This window comes from Electrona antarctica, assembly GCF_951216825.1.
Source record: "Electrona antarctica genome assembly, chromosome: 22".
In the NCBI taxonomy this organism is placed as follows: domain Eukaryota; kingdom Metazoa; phylum Chordata; class Actinopteri; order Myctophiformes; family Myctophidae; genus Electrona; species Electrona antarctica.
In genome coordinates, this window is record NC_136805.1 from 12809381 (window position 1) to 12821618 (window position 12238).

Below are 12238 nucleotides of genomic sequence, written 5' to 3' on the forward strand. Positions count from 1 at the left end.
GCTATATCTAATCTACAAAGTCACAATGTGTCGCATGCGACCCGTTGCGAACTTGTAGATGGGCTATTTTTGCAATTTTAATTCAATCCAATATTATAGTGCCAAATCACAACAAGACACTTTACACTTGGAAGCGGTGGCCGAACGGTCTTGATACCGGAAGGTCGCCAGTTCGTATCCCCGGACCGGCACGTTAAAATTACCACCGCTGGCCCAGGCGGTGGCGTAACCGTCTGGGCACCCGACTGGTAATCCAGTCGCAGTGTGCCGCGGGTTCGACTCCCGAGCCCGACACGGCCTTTACTGCATGTCTTCCCCCATCTCTCTCCCGTTTCCTGTCAGCCTACTGTCTGTCCCTTCAAAAAAAAAAAACAATAAAAGGCGTAAGCCGCAAAAAAATATCTTAAAAAAAAAAAAAAAATGACCACCGCTGAAGTGCCCTTGAGCAAGGCATTGAACCACTACCATGAAATGTTCTATGAGCAGGGCCTGGCTGTAAACAAGTATCTGATGCTTAGTCCAGTTACCCTGGGTAAATATAGTAACTTTGCTTTGCTTTGCTTACATATAGAGAAGAGCCACAACAATGCCCCACCCTGGGCAAACTACTTTTTAAGCCATTTTGCAATAGGGGCCACAGCCAGAGGCTATGGCTATGTGGGGTCCTTCATTGTCCTGCAAAAGTTTGGGACCCCCTGTTCTACCTGTCCACATGGCCTCTACGTCCTATACATTTCTGGTACTCGTGCCAATAATGGCAGAGGTTGCAACTCTTATTGTGGGCTATTTGGGAAAAGTGCAGTTGTAGAGTATTTTCCATAGACAGACACTGAGCTTTGACAGAGACAAAGGAGCTGCTGCCGTGCACCAGTCCTATAGTGTTATGCAGAGGATAGAGTGCATTGTGCTGACGCGACAAAGCTTTGTGTCGGGTTTACAAAGCCCTGATCCGCAGCAGGTCTGGTCTATAAAGGCCTGGTACTGCTCAGGGCCTGCTATGTTCTGAACTTGAACAGTCAAAATGGGCAAGGTAAGCATGCGATTTAAAATCTATAAGCACATTAATAGTGGGTGGCAGTAGTTTGCACAAATGTCTGGTTGTAAAACGAGGGAATTTATTTAGTTGTTGGCCTCAAAAAAAATATTATTTTAAGATTACAGAACTGGAATGTCATCATTAGAATCTTAGGAAACCAACGTTTCCTCTAGTTTAAGCATATTAACCCTGGTGTCCCCATTTAAATAAAACAAAAAAGATAAAGAAAAGCATTTTCAAAAATAGCAGATCGCCAAGTTGCATCTTGATTCTTGACTTATTATAAACTTTTAGATATGCTATTTTTAATAGCTGCAGTATAAAATAGGGCTTATGTGGTTAAAGAGGGAAATCATTTATCTTTAAATACTCTAGAGATATTAATTTAATTCAGAAATTATTCATTGCCATTATGTAAGCACTGAGCAACAATAGATTATTTCTTTGTATGGAGTCATTTTATCATTCGTTTTCTCTTGTTTACGTACTGTGGATATTACATCCACATGGTGTGTGATGCAATGAAAGTGCGCTCCGAACTTCCTACTAGACACAAAAACATGACTATAGGCCTAGGGCCAGCATAGATTCATTTAACGTGTTTTTCCTTATTGTCTTCCTCTTAATGTAAGTGTGTTTAAGTGATTTTTCAAGCATTACAGTTCATGGCAACAGAAGTGTAAGTAAATCGTAAGACAAAATGTCACACCCAATAATTGCCCCAAAACGGTTCCATTACAAATGGCTCTACACAAGACTAGCTCTTGCAGCATTGTGAAGGTCCTGCTGATTGACACTCAGAGGCAAAGTTCATTAAACCAGACTGCTGCACATTATTACTGCTGAATTCATTGTCCTTTATCTACCAACTGTGCTTAGACAAGTTTGAAGTTGACCTCCCCTGGGAACAATTACTCCTCCTAGGTAAAGTGTGAGGTCTTTCCCCCCCATTGAACTGTGCTCATAATGATGTCTGCCTATCCATCTCTCCTAAACGTGTAGATTATCTTCTACGAGGACCGCAACTTCCAGGGCCGTCACTATGAGTGCAGCGCTGACTGTGCCGAGCTGCACAGCCACTTCAGTCGCTGCAACTCCATCAAGGTGGACAGTGGCTCTTGGGTGGCCTATGAGAAGGCCAATTATAACGGCTACCAGTACATGCTGTACAAGGGAGAGTACCCCGACTTCCAGCGCTGGGCCGGCTTCAACGACTGCATCCGCTCCTGCCGCATGGTGCCCGCTGTAAGTGTTAATTGATGGCCTAATGCCTGTAGTAGCCAGGGGTGGAAAGTACACTAACTAGGGAACCATTTGACCTATACAGTATTCCCATTTCCTTCTTTGCCACTACATCTCAGAGGCAAATATTGTACTTTGCACTCCACTACAATTGTAGATTTTGATTATTATGAGAAAACACATACAGTAATAACCAATCAAGTATTTTTCTGTTAGAAAATAGCCGATATACAAGCTCACAACGTCTCGCAATGCATGTGACTAGTTATGATCTGTAGATCAGCCATGTATTTATATATTTGTACAAAATTGACACATTTTGTAAACGTTTGAAAGAACTTGTGAAATGGGACATTCTGCATAATCAGTACTTTTACACGTGGTACTTTACTTACGTATTGTTACTTTTACTTGCATAAGAAATCAGAGTGCTTCTTCGTCGCCATAATAGCTGTAGGGTAGGCTATGCCATAATCGCTGTCTATTGCGTTGGGGACTGGGGCAGTAGTGGAAAAAGTAGTAATATTTTTGTACTTAAGTAAAAGTATCAATAATGCAAAGTAGAAATACTCTGTTGCAAGTAAAAGTCCAGAATTCAATATTTGAGTAAATGTACAAAAGTATTGGTATCAAAATGTACTTAAAGTAACAAAAGTAGAAAGTACTCATTATGCAGAATGTCCCATTTCAAAAGCTTTCAAATATAAAATAGCACATTTGTATAAAATAGCAGATCTACAAGCTCACAATGCACCGCATTGTGACGCATAGCGAGCTCGTAGATCTGCCATTTTCAAATGGCCGAAATATAGGGCTGAAGTGGTTAATGTGCGCTTTGTATTAATAATCCAAATCTACAAAGTAACTAGCAACTCTAGTTTCCAAATGAATTGTTGTGGAGTAAAAGCACAATATTTGCCTCTGAGATGTAGTGGAGTAGAAGTAAAAGTACAGAAAATTCAGAATACTCCAGTAAAGTAGAAGTACCTCAACATTGCACTTAAGTACAGTACTTGAGTAAATGTACTCTCACCACTGGACTGGGGGAGACATATAGGCAGAGGAGACAGGCTGGGGATAGCCGGATATGCTTTGGCTTGGACCCTACAAAAGTATGGCCCTACCAGTACCGCTGCCACTTCCATGTTACTCAATTTATTAATTGAATACACCAGGGATGTGCCGAGGCTTGTATAGGAGCCAAAAGCACTGAGGGGGCCTCAGCGCAAACAAAACATCAGACCCGTCTGAAACTGAGTGGTGCTGTACTGTAATCGTGCTGTATGTACAAGCTCTCTCTCTCTCTGTGTGTGTGTGTGTGTGTGTGTGTGTGTGTGTGTGTGTGTTAGGCTGCACAACAGCGACACTTGGTTGTCAACAAACGCAATTTCCGTACTCGGACACAGGGACAGATATAGGGACAGACAACAGGGACAGACATATGGACACACATTGCTGTCTATAGGAGTGGCTAGCACCACTCAAAAACACCTACCGTATACCACAGCATCAGCTTCTTTCATGAATGTGTTCACCGTCCTTCAGCTGCTTCCAGTGTCTATGGAAGCAGAGCATGGGAAAAAGTAAAGTCAATTTCAGACGGTAATGTTGTTCACAGTCTCTTAAAATAGCAACAACAACAAACAGCAACAATGCATTTAGGGCAGTGTAGCCTGTTTGATGTTCTATCTGATGTTACGTTACCTACCAACAACAGCTCAGTGGTGTAAAGTAACTAGTACATTACATTTCATTTACTCAAGTACTGCACTTATGTATAATGTTGAGGTATTTCTTTTTTCAGTTTTCAGTACTTTTACATTCACTTTATCTCAAAGGAAAGAAATTGTAGGTTAAAACTTGAGTACTAGAGTAGTTACTTTGTAGATTTGTATTATTATTACAAAACACCCATTAACCACTTCAGCCCTATACATTTTGGCCATTTGAAAATAGCTGTTCTACAAGATCAAAATATTTGTTTATGTATTGTAATTGTATGTGGGACAGTCACATTCTGCATAATGAGTACTTTTTGTACTTTAAGTACATTTTGATACCAATACTGTACTTTTACTCAAGTCCATTTTGAATTCCAGACTTTTTGTAAATAAGTATTTTACATTGCGGTATTGATACTTTTACCTTTTTCCAGCAGTGCAAAGCTTCATTCCCAGCATCATACATAGTTGTGTTGATAGGCCTAGTGGTGGTCCATCCATAGACTGTAAAAAGAATAAAATAAAATAAAAATCTGCAGGGAGTCAGGGACTACTTAGCCCTGGTCCAGTGCTAGCCCCTCTCGGTACCCCCCGGGTGAGCTCTTTTGAACCCACCTCACCGGGGGTCCCCAGAGGGGCTAGTCCAGTGCGTACAGCTTGTCTACTCGCAGGGACTACTATGAGATGATGGAAAGAAAGGTAATTAAACAAATAAACACTCATGTCCATATCCAGGCCTCACCTTGTTCTTTCACATAATTAAATGATGCTGCTAGCTTATGCTAAAAATATCTAGCAGTAAGACAATAAGAACAGACTCACTGACTGAAACGTCATTCATTAATTCATTAATTACCAAAGCCAATGTCAACAAACGCTCGAGACTTTCACCTTGCGCTTAGTTTACACGTGCACTGTGGGATATGTTTTGGTTATAAGCCAAGGGAACCTCTTGTCTTGATTTTGACTTCCATCCACATGGTCTTTATTTCTTCCATGTTTCTGCACCAGCTTCATTCTTCGTTCGACATTTAACACCGTTCTTGCGAACGGCAGCCTGAGCCATGGCCAATGTTGACAGTCACAGCTGACAGCATGAGCTCGTTTACCTGTGGGTTGCCAGTTTGGTCTCTTTCCACTTGTTGAGGAAGCTAGTGCCTTATTGTTATTATTCTCTTCAGTTGTTTGTCTTTTTTAATTAATTTATTATTATTATTATTATTAATAATAATACATCATTTTGTAACCAGACAAAACAAAATCTGAACAATTCTTATTTACAGTATAATCATGACATGGGAAAAGGCTGATCAAAATTGTAAATCTAAATCACCGAAAATCACAATAACATAAAAATGTATTAAACAGTAAAACAGAATATGTGTTTATTTATAGAGCTAGAAATAAATGTTCAGCCTTTTTACATCACATCCTCGATGTTCACTCCCCCAGTACGCAGGGAACTACAAGATGAAGATCTTTGAGCGCTCCGACTTCAGAGGCCAGAACATGGAGGTCAGCGAGGACTGTCCAGATCTGCACGAGATGTTTCACAAGGGCGACATCTCCTCCGCCAACGTCATGGAGGGCTACTGGATCCTCCATGAGCACACCAACTACCGGGGCCGTCAGTACTTCCTGCGCCCCGGTGAGTACAGGAGATACAGCGAGTGGGGAAGCACCAGTCCCATCTTCGGCTCCCTGAGGCGCGTCACTGAGCAGCCTCAGGTCTGAGGATCCTTTCCTTGACATCACTCAGTTATATACTTCGCCGTAGGTCGAGCAACGTGGCCGTGTAACGAAGTATTTAACCTTTACCCTCATAATAACACCCTTACTGTTAATCCCCCCCCTCCCCCCCAGTCCCGTTCCCCTCTAATTCCGGTGTTGTCTAATTGTGGTCACATGATACTGTGGTGTCCAAACCTGAAATAAACTCATTCAATGTTTGGATTTCAGGCCACAGTAAAGAAAGATGTTATACTGTGTAGGCTAATGAAATGACTGGGGTTTTGGCAATGTCTGTCTGTTGGGGGTTTGGGTGGCTTTGCATTGCCGGGTGAAGTTGACACCCCCTCAGTGCTTGAGCAAATACTGACACAGTGATGATAACTCTTGCTTTGTTTGTCCCAGAGCAGAACGGTGTATAATCCCCAACCTCATGTCTTATTGGAATTCCAATAAATTAAAACTTGATGAAAGTGAACTAAGAAAGGGCCTGTGTTGTTGTTGTTTTATTATTATTATTGATTACTGAAGTTGTCAAAATGTGAAGGCCTTGCTTACTTTGGTGTGGTGACAGGCGTTGGATCCGTTGAGTTCCATCTGGACACAGAGCCAGACTCAGAAGTGAATTAATTTCAGAACCACCAGGGCCCTTACAAGAGCAATAGTTGCTGCAGTCTGCCATGACATGGTCATCCCCCCATCCACAAAGCAAAATTATCAAGGAAACAGAAGCTTGTTCTTTGAAGCATAGATATTAAAGAACAAAAAAAAGAGAAAAAAAGAAGGCTATCTGAGGATGGGCATGTAGGAGTCTTTATGAGATCACATGGTAGCAAGCAGGCGCTTTGGGTCTATGAAAGAAGCCTATATTAGACCCACATCACAGGGCCAAAGCCGACTCAAAGAGTCGAAGTCAAAGTGGCCTGGTACTAGCCCGGAGCATCAAGCTCTCTCAGAACGAAAAAACAAAACCCAGTCCTCATCCCTGCTCATGCATATTTCATCAGCCCAGGATACTTAGCTCTTTCAGAAACAAATATCAATAATTGAAATTGTTAATTAGACGGTACGTAATTGGCGAAGATATCCATGAATAAATAACACTGACCATAAATTATTGATTCAAAAAAATGTGGAGCCCAGTGGGGAGTACGTTTGGGAGTCTCTTAAGATCAAGCACAACAAGAAATATGAGTTTTGGCCTTGAGTAATGTCCAATTAAAGGACTGTCAGCTTTGCTGTAGAAGTCCAGTGATGTGCCCTCAGTCCTCTGATATCTATGGGCAACAATACCCAGCAGACGGCAAGCGGCAACAGGGTGCATCATGGGATCTGATCTACTGGGGGCAAAGGCAGATAAGACATGAGAGGAAATTCACAGGCTGCCATGGCCTCTGTCATAAGTAAAGGTTAATCGGGTCAGAGGGTGCAGTGATTTCAATCGAATAGCGGTCAAAAACAGCGACTACATTTGAAAGCTACACACACAGGAGGATTTATATGGTTCATGGCTATATAGCTATGTGCTTATGTCCCTAGAAAGAATGAATGTTCATTATTTTTCTGCATTAATACAAACCAGAATGCCATCATGAAGACTTCAAATATGCTGTATGAATCTGTATCTATTCCATTACTTGATGCAGAGATTTGAAAATCAAACGACATGACTCCTATGGGTCGAGCTTTATAGAGACCAGCCCCCTCTATAAAGCTCTCACACACACACACATTGTGTGTGTGTGTGTGTGTGTGGTTTTCCCTTTTAGCAGGTATGGAATTGGGAGAGAATAGGGGTATTCAGAGATAATCACAATATGAACTTGTCCAGAGACAAAGCCACCAGGCCAGGTACTGCACCTACTGTAGGAGCCAATTTAGGCGGGAAAAGTTAACCTGTTGTTCTGCCACAATGTATAGTCATGGCATTTGAGATCCATTATTTGGACATTGTAATTTGGTGAAAAAGAATATTTATATGTGCATAACAAACAATAGTGGCACACCATATCTAAGACAATGGGATATCATATAATCTCATCGGAAGGCCTTTTCCATAGGACAGTTTGTAAGCACAGTGAGCATCAAACAGGCAAACGGTAAACGTCCCTGGATCGCTCCTTATCCACCTCAAGACGCTCAGATGATACTTTCAATCGCTTCGCACATAAAAAGGACACAAGCGAGAGATCCGAGTTTTGTCTCCCGCTTCATCTGCAAACCCTTTGGACTTGGTGATGGGAGGCTGATTGAAGGGTAAGTAGTGCGTTTTGGAGAATGAATTCTTTAGATGGTAGAGAACAGAAAAAGAAAAGAGAAGCGAGAGAAACACAGAACATAGGCCTGTGATTCCATTATTAGTCTCAGTTCTACGTCTCCCCCTTTTCATATTCTGATGGCTGGATAATTAAACCTCTATAGTATTGTCTTCCATCTTCTTTGCCCCACTTCCAGCAATGCAAATTCCCCCATGGGCAAGTATGAAAAAGGCCTTTTTTTAGACATCTGTATTTTTTCAGATCAGTGCGAGTTCTTCTCCCATTAATTTGTGTTCTTTGTAGAAATAGAAAAGACACAGTGCCAGGAAAGACAAAAACATACGTGTAAAAATCATCATCAAGATTTCATTCTCTCGCCAAAAATATTAAGTGGCAAGAAAAGAATACAATAAAAATGTCTTAAGCAAAAAAATAAAACTTTTTATTCTACAATGCAGTTGTTAAATTACCCGGACTAATCATTGAGTGTGCATTGCAAGACTTCAGATAGAACAGTCAATCTAAAGACTGACAGCCCCTTCTCCCCTCTGGGCTAAAGGAGGCAGCTTGTCAGCTAGCCTTCCTTCTCTGACAGAAGCTTTGGGCACTCCAAATGCCATGGAACAAATCAAAAGCAAAAGCATGAAAAATACAATTACAGAACATGACTTATAAAGAAAAGAGTTAAATCAGTGTCAAACTGGAGTGTATCTTAAGCATCGAATCGCTATATAATTCATTGTACGAGGAACAGCAAAATTTGTCGATCTACAGTATATAAGATCACATGTCACATGTCACATGTCCCCCACACACACACAAGTGATCTGGTATATCATTATGTCTGATATGTACCACAGTTAATGCTTGATTTCACAAACAATAACACTTTCTGTGGAAATGTAACCTTAAAAAAATACTGTAGTGTTTGGTCAAGCTGAGTGTCTGTAGCAGGATAGCAAGTTACGTAACATTTATCAAATGTAGCAACACTACCTTCCCCAAACTAGAAATAATCTATAAAGTGCCACATCAGTTTTGGTTACATGGCAGTCAGTTTGAATAGATTTGGGGGATTGGTTCCACAGCATGCAGGTTGTTCTTTCTACTCTGTCAACTATATCGGTTCCTCTCCATGGTGAAATGGTTACATGTAAATGGTAAATGGTGCATTTATATAGCGCCTTTATCCAAGGCGCTTTACATAGATTGTGCATTACATTCACCCATTCACACATTCATACACCGATTGCAGCCGAAGCCATGCAAGGTACCAACCAGCACATCGGGAGCAATTTGGGGTTCGGTGTCTTGCCCAAGGACACTTCGACATGTAGACAGGAGGAGCCGGGATTCGAACCGCTGACCCATGGATCATTGGACGACCTGCTCTACCTCCTGAGCCACAGTCACCCATGTAGTTGGTAGTGAGGCCTCACAGCCACAGGAGATGAACCTCTTAACACAAACGACCTCCAATAATAGAATACAATACATGAAGATAATGTAAAGGTGTATTGTGTTGAAGATTCACATCATGGGATCTCGTACAGTCTAATGGTCAAGGCTGACAGTTTGTCCAGCACCTTCGAGAGTGAGTTCTCGAGACACAAAACAGTTTTATGTCAGATTTTCACACAATCTCCTCGCAATGGAACTATGGGATTTCAAAATCTATACAAAGACACCCTTTAAGTAGGACAAGTGTTGTTACATTTATTTTTACATTTATTTTGTTACATGTAATTTCATTACAACATAAATTATGTTAGTTTGTTTTGCAGAAAACTGAGATCACCTCATTAAATTATTCTTTCTATTCCATTTGGATAACAAACATACCGGTATATTTTCAGGAAATGTAGAAAGAAAAAGAAAATAACTTGTGTTCCATTGGATCATTATTTAGTGACAATGTCGTTAATATTTTTCACTGGTTAAAGCAGCACTATGTAACTTTGTCCATCAGACGCATTCTTATCTTGTAGATTGGCTATTTTCACTACATGTTTCGTATAAAATAGGGTAGTGCTTTAATTTGTGAAAAAAATTAAATACATAAAAGTAAATAAGTCAGCAACTATCCTCTCAACCACCAGCACACGTTGAACGCTGAATGCACGCGCCAAGTAAGTACTGGTGGGAGAGGGAGGTCTTTAATGGAATTTAAATATAATAATGGTTGTAAGGGAGAACATCTCATTCTTATGTTCTTTGACATGTGCATATTTAGAAATTTGTCAAAGCACTTTCAAGTTCATATCAACTACAAGATTGGGCAAAGCTCCAACTGACTTATTGGGTTTTGCTTACTCCGATTAAAGGCCATAACCACATTTTGCATTACATTAAAATAATAACAAAAAAATCTGACTAGTGCCTTACAATTAATCAGAGAATTGGCATGCACGTAAACACACTCAGTGTGACTGGCCTCAGTGGGAATGCTATCAATTCAGGGTAGAGATCGCCAAATAATGGATCATGGGCCAGTAACTGAGTAAACTCACTTAAACCTGCAATCCACTTTATTATAATAAATACATTTGTATTTTAACCAATGTGTATGGTAGAGTACTGTGTGCGAATACATCATAACTAGCACATCGCAGTAGTATGAGGTGGTCTCCCTGCTCTTCCATTGAGGAACCTCTGGGGTCAGGTAGGACAGTGGTTCCCAAAATGGGGTCCGAGGACCCCTGGGGGTCCTTGAGGGAGTTCCAGGGGGTGCCCCACGGGTCCATTTGGTTCCATTTGTACACTCTCACAGTTAAATTAACATTGATTATACAATATAAATTGGGGGTCCCAGAGATAGAAATGCCATTAAATGGGGGTCCGTAACCTAATATGCATGTCAAACTGGGGGTCCTTGAAATTAAACTGGTTGAGAATCACTGCTAGAGCCATACAAATCTTCTCTTATGGGGGTCCTTGGCGTATGTTTTCTAATGCAGGCTAATGAGTGTCATTTTGGGGGTCCTTGACATGAAAAGGTATGGGAACCACTGAGGTAGGACACCTATACTGATTCACAGGTAGTGCTGCCTGAAGATCATGAGTCCAACATCTCCCCTGGCCAAGCGGGATTCCCTCTTGGCTGAGCAGTAGACCTTTGGGTTCCCACATAGGAGACCCAGGTTCAAAGTCGCAGTTACCTCTCCATGGAGAGAGGACATAAAACGTACAGTATACAGACTGTAACATTATTTAATGAAACACAATTTCAGGACTGATGACTCTGAGCAAGATGTAGATTACATTGAAATGTCAGTCACTTCTGTCCTAGCCAAGCCCCCAGTAAGGCTATCCAACGTTGAAGCTGCCACTACTGTACCTACTGGCAAAAGGTGGAACTGCAGCACGTTCATGGAGGTGGACGGACGTTCAGTGATGTCATGTGCGTAACGTGCGTCATCCCGAACCTCAAATCTGAGGTCCGGGCTTAACTTCCGCTCACTCGAGCCATTGAGTTATAATTGTACTTCCTGCAGTCTTCCGGGTGCTTCAAAACGCCACTGAGCAGCTTCCATTGGAAATGAATAGCAGGGGGCGGGGCTAACGCTCCGGTTCGGTCTCTATCCTTTTATTACTCTATGGTCCTAGCACCTTCATTAATACAAGAGACTTAAAGGTCTGAGCTGCTCCAGTGTTGTCTTCTCTACAATGTCAGCCTGCCCCTGCTGCCCATTACACACATCTACATCTCAAAATCAACCAAAGTTAGGTGGAGGGATAGTGGGGTGTCATCAGAGCAGTTGAGACGAAGAACCATCGAAGTCCATACTAATTATCCATAATGTATAAAATATGGATGAGGGGTCAGGAGGACAGATAGGCCGTTTCAGGGAGGAAATTATGGACTTAGACTCAAGGGGGCTCAAAAGTCTGCCCATTTGCCTAGCTAAAATGTAAGGTCTGACTCTGATTCGGTACAGCCGGGTGAACATTTCAACCTCTAGATGGAAGCATTTACACTGTATTTGTGGTTTTATATCTTGTTGGAAATGTTTACATCATGATTAGGAATGATATGTTTTACCATAAAGGCATAACACTGTATGTTTATAGCAAAAACATACAGTGTTTCATTAGCTGAGGTAGAATTTAAATAAAATAAACTCTCATAGGTCCTGAAGAGTTTTAAAGGGGTGACCTCCAGCCGAGTGCATGACGGGGACAGGGGAGCGGGTCTTTGGTTGCATTTGTAAGGTTGGACGATTGACATTGTCCAAATTTCGGGGCATCTCACC

The 12238-nt window shown here is 41.5% G+C and overlaps 1 protein-coding gene and 1 long non-coding RNA gene across 2 annotated transcripts in view; one reads left to right on the plus strand and one right to left on the minus strand.

The window, feature by feature from the left end:
- Positions 1 to 5097, minus strand: part of LOC306915412 — an 88083-nt gene extending 82986 nt beyond the window's left edge. The window contains exons 1-3 of the long non-coding RNA XR_013788814.1: positions 4891 to 5097; positions 4424 to 4503; positions 3774 to 3836 (exon numbers count right to left, since the gene is read on the minus strand). This is a non-coding gene — a long non-coding RNA (uncharacterized lncRNA). The remainder of the gene's footprint in view (positions 1 to 3773; positions 3837 to 4423; positions 4504 to 4890) is intronic.
- crygmx (crystallin, gamma MX) lies at positions 1022 to 6112 on the plus strand (the record flags this gene model as incomplete). The annotated part of the gene is made up of 3 exons (XM_079492736.1): positions 1022 to 1030; positions 2039 to 2281; positions 5452 to 6112. 3 exons carry the CDS (start codon positions 1022 to 1024, stop codon positions 5731 to 5733), a joined length of 534 nt encoding a protein of 177 aa, XP_079348862.1. The 3' UTR covers positions 5734 to 6112.
- Positions 6113 to 12238: the final 6126 nt, after the last annotated feature.